Below are 14,007 nucleotides of genomic sequence, written 5' to 3' on the forward strand. Positions count from 1 at the left end.
TGGATTTTTAGCGGTATTACAAAGACGAAACCAAAACTATTCAGAAACGGCCGAAACAGGCACATCATGTGCAAATATAAGATAAGGATAAAACATGGTGTTTACAGTTAAGATTTCTATTCACAAAAAGAAACGATTAAGGTGAAAGTGCCTGTAAACAATAACTTTAACAGTTGCATGCTGCTGCATTGGGTTGTGGTATCGTTATATGTGAAATGGCCCTCTGAGGCTCTGTCATCTCTCTGCTGGTAATCACAGTGTTATCCTCATTTCCTCCCTGACCCAGGAAGAGCCCGTCACCAGTGTTCAGGACTGATCCCTCCATTTAGTCAGCCAGATAACTGTTGTTCCTGTAGTGCAGAAGAAGCTGCTCCAAAGGACAGACTGACAGTTTCAGAGCCTTACAGGCCAAATTAGGGAATATGTGGATAAATGCATAGATACACACATGAGTGTGTCAGTTAATGAAGGGGCACGCCTAGAAATCTACATAGGGGGTAAACATGAATAATCCCACTAGAGAAAATATTCCTGTCCACTTAATACAATATAATCTCTGATTTGACCTAAGAGGAAAATCTCCCTCCATATCCCCATCGGCAACTTTTTAGTACCAACCTGGCAATATGACAATTAAAAGAATCGTAATGTTGAGTAAAGCTGCAGATGTTAGCTGGTATTCTCAGTCTATTTGGCAGTAAGGACAACACCCCACATTTATTTGTACTACAGTACTCATGGATCTAGGGGGGTGGTCTTCACACGACAATGAGGAGAATACTATGAACCAAAGTTATATAAGATTATTCTTTTTAGAATATTAATTAGAGAGAGAGAAATGACATTTACCAAAGAGTTGCAGATTATCAGGTCAGATAAAAAAGAAGGAAACTTTAATACCTTTTAGAAAAAAAAAGTCCTTTTTTACAAAGTAAAACTATCTTGCACCTGTGCTACATTGACTAGAATCCAGCAAAAATAAATTTGGGGCATGCTGAAGGAGGGTTTCAATCTTGATATGTATAACCTCAAATGTGAGACTCACATGTATGGTGTCATATGGTGTCTAACTGAGAAATAACACCGGGAAAAAGGGAAAAAAAAGGTCTGAGAATCATTTTCTTACAGACTTCAGCAGTCATTTTTTTCCTTCTTATAGTGCTATTTAATTTTCTTTGTGATAGCCTCTATAAAATCCCCCTGAAAACTCCTTGCCGGCTCGCTTTGTGGTAGTTTGCAATTTTTGAGGGGCAGCATTGGAGGCAAAAGATGATGACAGGTTGACCTGCAGGATGACAGCCTTCCCTGCCATCTTCAAAGCCACTGGATAAACCCAGACTAAAAAAAAAAATAGTACCGCTCCTGCAGTGTTGATCTTTGAAAACTAGACACAATAAAAAATGTTGGAGATTGGCTGGATATGTGGGACATCTGGTCAAGCTAACCTGCGTGTGTGACCCACCTGTAGGCTGCCGCAGAAGTGATAGATTGCAGGGTCTGTGTTAATGTGGTTGTCAATGGTGTTGGGGTTGCGTTCACGGTTTCTTTGGTAGGGGGTGGTGATGGAGGTGGTGGTCTGGACGGGGGACATGGGCTGCCACACCCCGACATCAGTTCCATTCCCGAAGGCCTGGATGGCGTTACCTACAAAGGGAAGAAAAGAAATGATTATAGGTTTCCTGTCCAGAAAACCAAATCCAGGTAAGTTAAGTTATTTCATGGCTCAAATGCACGATAATCCCCGTGTTAAAAGTAAAACTGTATTTTGCCCAAACCACAATTATAGGAGAGTTAGTGGGTACTTAAGTTTTGTTATCACTTCCCTCCATTATAAATTCACCACACCGTCAAAAACCTGAGTGCTGATGTGGCTATTTACCATTAGAGTCCATTAGCAACCCTATTAATAGCCTTCTATGGCTTTGATGTAAAACACACACACATGCATATACACACACATCAGAGGGAAGCTGAGCCTTACAGAGCTGCTGTTTGAACGTAATGATATTCTTCCCTCCAACAGTGAATTATGACCCTGAAAACTGTGGTAAAGGAAGGAAGAGCTGATCTGCATAACTGCTCTTTAACCCCACTCAAATATTCATACTTACATGTGCAAAGACACGTGATTATGTCGGTATGATGAACAGCATGCAGTATTTTCATATTGCATGTTCAGGTTTGTTGGTTTCCGCAATTTTCTTTGACAAATCCAACGTCAAAAATTAAAAACGCAGTTGTGAGACAAATTTATATAAATATTAGTGTAAATTATTACTATAATCTGTGTTTAAAATTGATTGCCTACATAGAGCATCAATGCAGAAACGCAGTGTTGCTTTTAGAGGGGAGCTAAAATAAAGTGCTGCAATTAAGTTTAAAATAAAATGTGTTTTATTAGCAGAATAACCTATCAGTCTTTTCTAGCTCTTATTGAGATATATCTGTATTAAAAAAGATCCATCATAATTCATTAATGATAAAAGATCTATATTTGAGAGTAAAAGCAGATTCATGGTTGCAGATTCATGTACCTTAAGGTATAACATGTCATTAACCTGCACCTGCAATAACTTGCAATGCATTAAATACATTAAAAAGATCAGTCAACGTTTGACATTAAAAACTTTGCATAAAGTCCTTAAATACACCCAGCTGGACTTGATAAGTTCATTTGTGAAATGATGTAATGTAACACACAGTAATGTTGTTACTTTGAACATAAAAATGATAAAAAATTAGTATAATGACATTTAGTTGCTGAGTTACAGATGGTGTAGCAGGGGTTTGAGGAGAAATAAGCATACATACATAAAGACAGATATTTTTTGTATTATAGTAAGAAAGCTCATACTGACTAATACATATATGCCTGGTGATTTGCCTTGTATCTGAATATGATGCTGACACCAGTCTATGTTGTTGCTTCTGGAGAAAATGAGGCTTTATTTTCTCCAGTAGTTCAGGAAACATTCACTCCATTAAAGAGAATATGGACACACATCCATAACCAGTTTAAAGGAGGATCTAAAAACCAAGTGAACCTGTTTCAGCCTGCAGACCTGTAAATTTGCTGATTCAATTCCAGGCCTTTGTAGAGTGGCATCCTTTAGACCGGTTGTTTCTTTGCAGGACCAAAGGAGTACCAGCAGCCGTGTTAGCAAAATTAATTTGTGAAAACTGAAGAATGGCTGATATCAGATCTGAGAGAAACAATCCTCGTAGTCTTTTCTGAACACAGCAAGACAGCGTCCCCTAATTCCTGCTGACCCAAATCTACTCGTTTTCTTGTGCAAGAGGAATGATGGGATCCTCGGTGTGTGCCTGGCATCTCAGAAGGTGATAATGTTCTCAAAATGTTTACCTCTGGCTACATGCATTAGAAAAGTCTGGATTTTAAGGATATTTTATGGAATTTTATGCAATCAGATTTTGTTCTGATCTGTTTGAATAGTCCATGTAAAGAAAATGGTGAAAGATAAATGACTTAGATTTAAACAGAGTTTCTTTGAAGCCACTGAACAAATCACGATCTTCCGCTCCTCTGGCTTTTCCTTTCCTTCCTCCTGAGAAACTGATTTCCAATTGAACTCCCCATGACCTAGAAAGAACCTTTGAGTTAGTTCCAGTCTGCAGATTTAATAAATGTGACTAGTAATCTCGAACTAAGCAAACCCAGAGGCTTCTTCACTTGATGTGCCTTGCCAAAGTGAGCTCTGGTAAGAGAAAGATCTCTGACACAGACAAACAGCATAATGTTTTCATTAATGTAGATTCTATAGAACTTTATTGTGAAGGTCGTTGTTGTGATTTGGCACAACTTAAACAAAACTACTTTTTTGTTTAGTTTAGTTTTATCAGTGTAGAAATCACATATAATGGCAGAAAAAAAAGGCTATGATTGTGTTTTATTTATTATTAGCTATAACAATAGACATGCCTTTTCTGTGTGTACCTTTCATTTTGACAGTGACAATGCAAAATATTATTCCCTCAACATATTTGTTTAACATTTCACAAGAGATGCGGAAGCTGAAGAAATTGGCTGGCATTAATTTTTGGAGATGCAATATTCAGCACAAAACAAGTAATTTTTGTCAATATCCTGCAGCCCTGATGCGTGCGGCTCTGCTCAAGCACGTGAATATTTAATTTTTCGCCGATGTGTGTGTATGCGATTGCGTAGCTGGTAGCTTTGTGTCGAGACAGCAGAAGGCTGATGGGGATATTGGAGGTGTTGATGGGCTCTTTTTTGTCTCTTCTGTCTGTCTCCTCACCTAAGGCCTAATTACAAAACACACTCGCAGCACAGTGAGCGTGCGTGAAAAACAGGTTACATGTCAAATTAAGGCACAGGACATCAGACCTGCATGTGTGCTCACTCCACTCCTTATTTTTAGATATACAATGTTTTGGAACCTGTGTTTTTTCCTGGCTCCTCTCTGACATTTCCACTCATTTGAAGTGTTTTTGGCAAGGTGACGTCTTTGACTAATTATTCAGCATGCTATTGTAGAAAGAAATAAAAACTTTGTTCAGAGATTAAAAAAAGGATTATTGATATTTCCTTAGTTTCTGTTGGAAGAGCTCACATACAAATATCTGTAAATATATCTACAGTTACAACAGTGGATGCGCATATTAAACATGACCACAGTTTTAAATATTGAGGTCAGTATGTGTATAAGCCAAATACTAAGGATTCGAGTTTTTTTTTTCCATTTTAAAATCACACTAAGAGCAGAATTTCATACTATAGTCATTTTAAACATTAGTGCAAAAGTAGCACTAAAACAGTTTCTTTCAGTCAGAAGATCAAGTGAGTGGCTGCACAAGGAAAAGGAACCAATGATGATTTTGATGTGTGCATCATGCAAAGTCACTCTCGTGAGTTGGCAATGAGGATAATAGTTCCCATTCTCAAAATTAGACAACAACCAAAACTGAAAAACAAAATACAAGCTAATCTTCTCTAAAACATTATAAATGCAAATACAGCTAGGTGTTATGCAAATTATTTTTGCAAAATACCACATTTTAAGCATCAGAGCTGTTTGCTTACCAGCATTTGCAAAATAGCAGTTAATCAATATTTGATCTTCTTATCTTGAATGAAAAACGAAACCTTTTTGTACTTATGTGAAATAGCATGTGTAGCTTTCATTGTGAGTGAAAATGTCATCAGCACACTAACCAACACGAGCATATTATTCACTAAGGTGACACTGGGCAAGTTCACACTCGTACCTCTGACATTCACACACTACCACACAATTTCTATGGTTTCACTTCACTTCCTACAGATTAAACTTCAAGAAGAGAAAGTATTATGTTAAGGGCAAAGCATCAATCCTTGAGCATATTTGCATAATAAACCTAAAGACACTGAGCCTTTGGCTTTCCTCAACACATTTGATACAGAGCTAATGGAAGTCCTGCTACTATTTACTCAGGATACATAAAAATGACTCTGTGGCATACCAAACAAAATATATTCAGTACATTAGTTTTCAGATACTGTTGACTGTATGAGATTTATGTGGCCAGTTTGATGTCACCCGCTGGTTTTGGACTCCACATTCTAAAGTTTCAGCATCAGCCTTTAATATACACCCATGCTGTTTTTCTGAAAAGAAAAATGGCCGCAGTGAGAACATAGAGCGTTAAATTATCAGCTAAAGCTAGAAAGCAGGGTTGTTAAGCATGTCTGCCAATTAGTGCAAAGTAACAAACTAAACAGGTTAATCAAAAAGAAATTCACAGACTTTTTGAGTGGGCTACACCAGCGGTCTCCAACCTTTTTTGTGCCACGGACCGGTTTATGCCCGACAATATTTTCACGGACCGGCCTTTAAGGTGTCGCGGATGAATACAACAAAATAAAACTAGTACCGGTACCGAAAAAAGAAGATTTATTCATAACACACGTGAAAAGACCCAGGAAAACCAAGTTAATGATAAAAACGATAACAAAATAACGCTGAAAACCGATAAAAACTATACATTTCACACCTGAGCCTCAACTCTCACGGCCCGGTACCAAACGACTCACGGACCGGTACCAAACGACTCACGGACCGGTACCGGTCCGAGGCCCGGGGGTTGGGGACCGCTGGGCTACACCACACAGAAAACCATATTATACCTGATATAACTTCATTAATAAAAAACGACTAAAACCACAAACACAAGACGTCCAGTTCAGTGACTCAAACAGGCAGAACTGATGACTAGTAAACAGCAAACAGCCACGTGCATAACTCCAGTATCCAAATGAATGAGTCAAATTAAACCGGAAGCCTTTTTATATACACTAAGTAGCAAATCTCTTTCAAATAAACCTTTCTAAAACACTAGGACAAACAATGATTTAACCTTCATCAATGCAAACGGCAATGTGCACTAGAACAAACATGATATCATCTTCCCACTGCAGCAGATATTGGTGTTAGTAGTATGAGTTTGCCTCATGCAGATGTCTACATTACCACTTTATCTCACTTTACATGTACATGGATTGTTGTAATACTAGAATTATGTTGGACGGCGTGACCTTTGCATATGCAGGAAACAGGGAGGAATTACACTAAAAAAGCTTTGAATATATTAAAGTTACAGTGTCTCCTTGAGAATATTAAAGCAGCGGATCCGAACCTGGGGGTGGGTCACACAATAACCGAGAAGCTGTATAAAAAAATTACAGGATAGGAATGCAGAAGGAGGTGTGTGCTATAATCAACCTCAATACTCTGAAAGCTCACACAACAAAACATACACATTTAAGGAAGTCAGAAGCTTAGAAAGATACAAACCAATGTAATGCTCAAAAAATCCTCTTTTCTGTCTTTTTGTCTAGTCTTTGTCCTTCCTCAAGTTACTTTCTAGCCATGACCCTGTAGCTGGTGTGTGTCAAGATCGTCAGAGTTGTCAGTTCCACTTACTGCTGAGCAAGCCTAATGAGAGCAGAAGGAGGGAAGGCATGAAAGGATGGAGATGGAGACAAAGAGTTGGGATGAGCAGACAGAAGTGGGATGAAGCATGAGCTGGAGAACAAGGGAAAAAGAAAGGGTTGTAATGGGAAAAATAAGGGAGCAGTGAAGAAAAAGGGAGAACTGAGACTAATAATGAAGAGTCAGAGGAGGCGTATTCCTTCTCACTTTGAACTATGTTCAACTTCCCCAGTGAATAAAAGCAAATAGTAAATATAGAGGGTGTGTTTTAACCCACGTTAACCCCCTTTGATCTTGGAAATCTCACAATGACACTTGAACACACAAAATCATGCCAGCACGCAGAAGCAAAGACTTACAATACGTTTCATGTCTCCCACGTGCACTAACTGGGTGCAGACTCACACACACGCACGCCGACTGCAGCGGCCCTTATTATCTAGAGCAGAGGAACCTTGTTAACCCTGACTGGTAAAAAGACAACGGAGTAGAGAAAACAAGAAGAGGGAGGGGAAAAAGATAATAGAAGAGGAGAAGACAAATGAGAGCGTGAAAGAGCGAAGAGTTGGTGAAAACGAGGCTGCCTCTTGTTGGTGTTTTCTCATCTGCTAACTGCCATTCTGACAGAGGAAAATCAAACCACCCACTCTGCTCATGTAGAGCCGAACAACCGGCACCAACTCATTCCCCTCATTGTGACTACAGCTCATTGTCTTCAATGCACACCACTTTCTACAGCACACACCCACGCATGAACACCCTGCCCAATTGACTGCTTGCCACACGGGTCTCGTGGTTGATTGCTTCATCAATCGAATACTGAATTTTTAATTAAGGTGACTGTACATCTTGACAGCTGCAAATAGATAGTGGTCAATCTGTGCTATGTTGCACAAAACTAATTCATCATTCAGACCAACTTTCACCCAGTGACAGGTTAAAGCTGCTTGTACCACAGCAACGTGAACAAGATTTCAAAGAAGCTGCAAGTAGTGTTAACTCATTCAAATTGCCACTCGAGGCTTTTTCAGGAAAAAACAAAAAACACTGTACATTACACTGTACATCAGGATCAAGCTGGTGAATACAGAGGGACCTTCAGCAGCTGATAAGACAGATATTCTCACTGGGAGTTGGCAGAGATTAGAAAAAGAACTGAAGGACAGTTAAATATTGAATTAATATCTACCCTGTGACCAGAAACACAGCTAATGGCAGCGTATGAGATGTGATTATAAAGTTACGCAATTCCGCCCAGGAAACATAACTTTCAAATCCTCCTGGTGCACTGCTGGACCACGTCAACAATGGCTGCTATTTGTAAATGCCACTGACATAGTCCTGAAAAATGTACTTGTATGGGAATTTTAATGAACCTCCACTTCTCTTTCAAAGGAACCCCACTTTTATACCGAGGCTCATTCACCAGTGATGATGAGAGCTGGGTTACCATCTACAACACAGTGGGAGTAAGTACCATGTTTAGCATTTATAGAGTTCAACATTCTTATCGTAAAGCTGACATGACAGCCGTCTGATGGACTGGCTACTTGTCAGGATGTACTCAGCCTCTTGCCCTGTTAGAGTTGGGATAGGTTCTTAACCTACTCTGAACTATATAAGCAATGCAGAGGCCGCATTACTGAAACAACAACCAAGTTTTATTTTGATATGTTTAATTTTTTTTTTCAATCACATAAATAACAATTTGCAATTTTAACTGATTTTTGCTTGCCGACATAATTTAAACCAAAATGCCAATTAAAAGTGTCTTAAAGTAAAATTCCAGAGCGCAAGAAAAGCTGGAATCTTTAATAGGAGATTTGTTTTTATCAACACTTAACCCATGTCATACCAGCTACCACACATCAGAAGCTACATTAAACATACTTTATAACTAAAGCAGGAGATGGCAGCGACACTGTCTCATCAAAATCTTTGCTGATTAAATGAAAACATTTTCCAATTTTAAGTTCACCTGATTGTTTTCACCTGTTTTCTGCTCCCTCCTGGTTCTTGTTGAGTTATTAGTCCACTGTGTGTCTGTTCCTGCATTCCTCTTTCCTGAGTCAGCTGTTATGCTTCCCCTTATGATGCTGCCCTGCCTTGCTCTCCCTCTCTCTTGAAATACGGTGACACCATGAGGATAAACATTTGTTTAAGACTCTGCATTTTGAAGCCTCTGCATGCCATGTCAGTTTTTTGGAATAGCATTTGAACGAGAGGGTTGCATGCCAAGTTCCCAAGTAAAGCTATTATTGTTAGTTGCATTATACCTATGACGGCACACTCAAGCACACATATCTGGCAATTAGTGCAAAATAGCAAACCAATGAAATATTACAATTTCACTCACAAAAACTGAAGCATAAAAGTGACAACAGCATCTAAAACGCTCTAAAAGGAACCACAGAATGGTCAAGTGGTTTGGGCTCAGGAAAGAGGAAGCCTAGCAGAGAGCTGCCACCTACACCTGCCTGGATCAAGACACCTGTAATCCAAAACCAACCACTTTCACAACTCAAGTGTCTAGAGGGATTTTAAAAACATCTACACACCATTAGGCCAAACCCATATTTTAGAACCAGCTGTAAATGTGCTTTTTAATATTGCTAAGATGGGTATTTAACCTCCTAAGACCCAAACTCTTCCACGACATGCATTTTTTAATTTCTCTTTGATATTTGGGCATATTGGGACCCGATGAAAGTAAAAACAAAGAATTACCAGGTTTTTCTTTTTAACCTGATTTTTGTTTCTAAGATAAATGAGAGCCACAATGAGGATATTCGTTTAAAATTTCGATAGATCAGTGGCAGTATGTCCTCATAAGTGGATATCAGGCCCTTGTAGAGCAAAAGTGAGTATTTTGGGCTAAATAACCCAAAATGTGATGTCCATATATGTGGACGCCAGGTCCTAGGAGGTTAAACATGGGAATGTGTGGAAATGTACTCACTTTTAGAGCCAACCTCAAGTGGCTGCTACAGAAACTGCAGTCTACAGTTCCACACTGCCTTCATTTTCCAGCTGCTCGGTGAGCACATATGCTCATCCAGCATGGGTGTCCTTGAGGGAGATTGTCTTCCAGCTGTGACCCTGTCTCCTGACCTCCGTAGAGGAATCAATTAGGAATCACATTACACTTAAACTGTGTTGGGGAGGAAAGAAGCAGCTGACTGCCACTGAGTGTAGTATCAAAACAGAAGGAGCAGAACCAGTTTAGATTACAAGGAAACTCAAAGTGAGGCTGGCTTACATGTGCACAGACCCATATTAATCTGGTTAGAAACAGGTGTGTTTACACTGAATGTATGTGGAAGAGAGAGAGAGAGAGCGCGAGAGAGTTTTCCCGTCTCCATGAGTTTGAAGACATTTTTAAGACTCCAAAAGTGGTTTTAGTGTCAAGGTTACAATTAGGCTATGGTTCCATTTATGCTAAGGGTTAGTGTTAGGCATTCATTTTCGATGCTTAGGGTTAGGGTCAGCAGCTAGGGAAATCATTTTGTCAATTAAATGTCCCCACTAAGATATGAAAACACGACTGTGTGTGCGTGTGTGTGCGTATGTGTGACTTCAAGTAGGTTTGTTAATTAAAGTCATTGCGTAAGAGGGTTTAGATGGAAAAGCCTCTTTCTGTCAAAGATCTGGAGCAGGAGTTCTGCTACACATTGAGACACTCTGGTGCAATATGACTGGCTTTTTTTCTGTTATGCTGCTGGATAACAATGCAAGCATGGCAATGGGATATATTTGGTAAGAAGGAGATACTGGAAAGAAAGGAAGGGATAAAAGTGCACAACAAGAATATGACCAGCAGAGCAGAGTAGGTGAAAACAGACAGACACAGAACTCAGAAGAGCTGCTAAGACTAATCCACAGTCAAAAAAGAAAATTGAACAGATAACAGCTGGTCAAAGTAGAGCAGCACAAGAGGAAAACTTACGTAGGCAGGTGTTCTCTGTGAAGAACTCAGTGAATTTGTCACACTCATCCTTATTGTTGCCGCTGTTGCTGCAGTCGCAGTAGGGAGAGACACTGATTTTGGGTGAGCGCAGGTAGTTGGGAGTCATGACAGTACCTGGAGAAAGATGATAGAATGATTCACTGATTATTTTCAGTAACAAATGTGGTCCATAAACAAGGCTTTATTGTAAACTGTTCAACCCTGAATGAGCTGCTAACTACCAATTAAAAAAATAAAATAAAATAAAAATTTAAAGCCTTCAAAATATCAGGTATCATCATCGTGCTGTGTTGATGATAAATGTTTAGCAGTGATGATTTTTATTTTCTACAAGAGAAACGCAGTCTGGTGGAGTTTCTCCAGGAAGCAGAATGCAGAGAAGGTGGAGTGAAGAATAGGCTCTCTCTCTGCGAGGGAAAGTAAATAGCTTCAGTCAGTGATTTCTCACTCCCCCAATGGATTGTTCCCTTGTGCTGGCTGCAGTCCAGAACAGGCCATTTTGTTTTGCAGTAGGCAGAATGAATTGGCGCTGTGTGGACAGTGTGTGTATGCGTGGTCAGGTTTGGCGACTTGAGAGGACCAAATCTCGAGTGTTGCAGTAACTGTTGTCGGGAAGAAATCAAGAGTGGGATTGGTCCACGTTGTGAGTGAGATAGCTACAAAAAATTACAGCTTGGTTCTTCATGTCAAAGCTGTGTTGCATTTTTAACAATGTCTTAAGCAAATTCTCATATTTCAAGATCTTAGAAACTGCAGTTAATCCCGAGTCAAACCTGACCGGTCACAATCGAGCGAACTCACCAATCAGACCCGAGTAGGCAAGGAGGCAGTCTGCATAGTTCTCCTTCAGGCAGCCTGACAGCGAGCGGGGCTCCGGCTGGCAGTTGACAAAGAAGTCAGCGAGTCGTGACCTAAAACACACACAGATCAAAAACTATTTTGTGATTATAGCTCCAGCAGATAAGTTCAGACGGCCAATGCGACTGTAAATGAGCAGCAAAAGGCCCGGTTGAAATTAGTGTCCACTGGAAGTCATTTGTCTCAATTCAATTAGCCTTCTTAATGGCTGACTTCAGTGCAGTAAGATGACCCTTTATGCTGCGGCTGGTTTGTATCCTGGAATGAATGAAGCTACGGACTATTCTCCGCCCAGTCTGTTCTGTTTCATTTACCTCCTTCAAAAATGTTTGTTTACACTTTTGCACCAGGTGCAGTGGTTTGTGAAATTGAAATGGTGTTTGTAGTCCCAAGGAATTCACAATTTGAAGTGAAATTACGTGTGATATAGTGGCTCTTTGACACAAAGCTAACACCTTCAGACTCAAACATCTTTAACCATCTTGGTGTGTTGGTGCAGTTTCGGCTATAAATCCTCTCACTACTGTTAAAACGTCAAACTAAGCTGAGACATTTCCCAACACGGTCAGAACAGGTCAGAAAATCAAAAGTTACTTGCACAAAACAGCAGATGTTACTGGATAGATTTTCACATTTTTTGTACATTTTTTTAAAGTAAGTATGACACATTTTTTCCAAATGCTTTTTTTTGGTAAAATACTGTTAAATGGTTTTAAATGTCAGTAAAAAGCTTCGCATAGCTTGTGTTCCTGCACTGTTGCTGAGTAAAAGCAACAACAATAGCCAAAACTGCACATAAAATTCAAAGGTGGTATGCTGAATGTGCAATAATTGGTCTCCACCAACTACTCTTGCTTAATTTGTGTGCGTGTTTGTTAGGACTTGTTTAATACCTGTAGTGACTTCGAAGGAATTTAAAAACTGGACACCAAAGATCGTCTTTAGTTCAATATTTGATCAAATGTGAAATATATTCAGTGGTGTTCTGTTTGATTTACTAGGAACAAAAAAGTCATTGAAGAATATTACAATGCCCAAGTAAAGTTGATCTTTGTGATATAAGTGAGTTTGACCAAGTTCATGCCAAACATGAGATGTTAGGTTTTCAAGGACTTGATGGACAGCCTGGGTTGTATTCATCAAATTCAAAATGAGCATGTTTAGTATTTCTCATTTTCAGCATTTAAGATGCTCTTTATACTAGTTTCACGCATCTAGATACAGTTCAAATGATTTGCAAAGCAGTGTATCCTTTTTCCTCCCTCTCTCTCTTTTGTTCCTGTTAGTTTTTTTGGACATGGGGTTGTATCTGCACTTGCAGTGTGATCCGTCTTATCACACCAATCTGGTGCAGAGCTGAGCAGTGCCTGGCGAGAGCTGTCAACAGCAGCCAGCATACTACACCTGACATATGGTGAGGGAACTTGTGGAAATGCATGGCTTTAATCTGTCTGTGCTAACTGACAAATGGACCGGGAGGAAGCCGTGCTGCAGTGAGACCTGTTGTTCAAGCCCTGAGCATATGTGTGATGGATTGAGTGTATGGAGGGTTGAAGCTGCCAAAATCAAAAATGAAGAAAAAAAGATAAATGACTGAATATGTAAATATGTTACAACAACATAAAAATAAATGCAGCCATTCATTGTGTTTCGTTTTTGATTTACGTTTATCAATATTAATAAAATGACAAGTCAAAGAATTTGAAAAAAAAAGTATTTATATATGCATCCTTTTCCTCTGCATCCACCATACTAATGTCCTAAAACCCTCCAAATTCAGTATCTTTCTATATTTCTGTAATCACTTTAAAAAATTACCTTATACAAAAATAAATGCAGAAAATTTACATTGAATTCTTAGTATAATAAACTAAATTCTGGCATCTTCGGTCCTTCATAGGAGAGTTCCATTGGGAGAAAGATGGACGGAAGAAGAGAAACTTGCAGTATAAATTTACTACTGCTGCCTGCTGTTAAGCAGAGACAGAGGGTGAGGCGAGAGGGAGGGAGACCTGAGGCCACAGTCCAAATGGAGCTCATTTATGATGCCTAATGCCTCCATTTAATCCCAGAGACCCACAAGACTGCTGGCTCAAGCCTCCGGAGACTGCATAACCACATATACACACACACACTAGTGAGGGCAGTGTCAGATGTCCATCACTGAATTACTCTTTTCTGACTCTTAATGCAGGAACCCTACAGTGTACGTGGGTGTGAGTCTGAGACTTG

At 39.5% G+C, this 14,007-nt stretch overlaps 1 protein-coding gene across 2 annotated transcripts in view; it reads right to left on the reverse strand.

The window, feature by feature from the left end:
- The window catches only part of gfra1a (gdnf family receptor alpha 1a), a 99,355-nt gene that overhangs the window by 9,383 nt on the left and 75,965 nt on the right, over window positions 1-14,007 (reverse strand). For both annotated transcript variants that reach the window (XM_026189506.1, XM_026189507.1), the window contains 3 exons: window positions 11,719-11,828; window positions 10,897-11,031; window positions 1,463-1,644 (listed from right to left, as the gene is read on the reverse strand). In XM_026189506.1, coding sequence (XP_026045291.1) covers window positions 1,463-1,644; window positions 10,897-11,031; window positions 11,719-11,828 — 427 coding nt within the window. The remainder of the gene's footprint in view (window positions 1-1,462; window positions 1,645-10,896; window positions 11,032-11,718; window positions 11,829-14,007) is intronic.

This window comes from Astatotilapia calliptera, chromosome 13, assembly GCF_900246225.1.
Source record: "Astatotilapia calliptera chromosome 13, fAstCal1.2, whole genome shotgun sequence".
NCBI lineage: Eukaryota > Metazoa > Chordata > Actinopteri > Cichliformes > Cichlidae > Astatotilapia > Astatotilapia calliptera.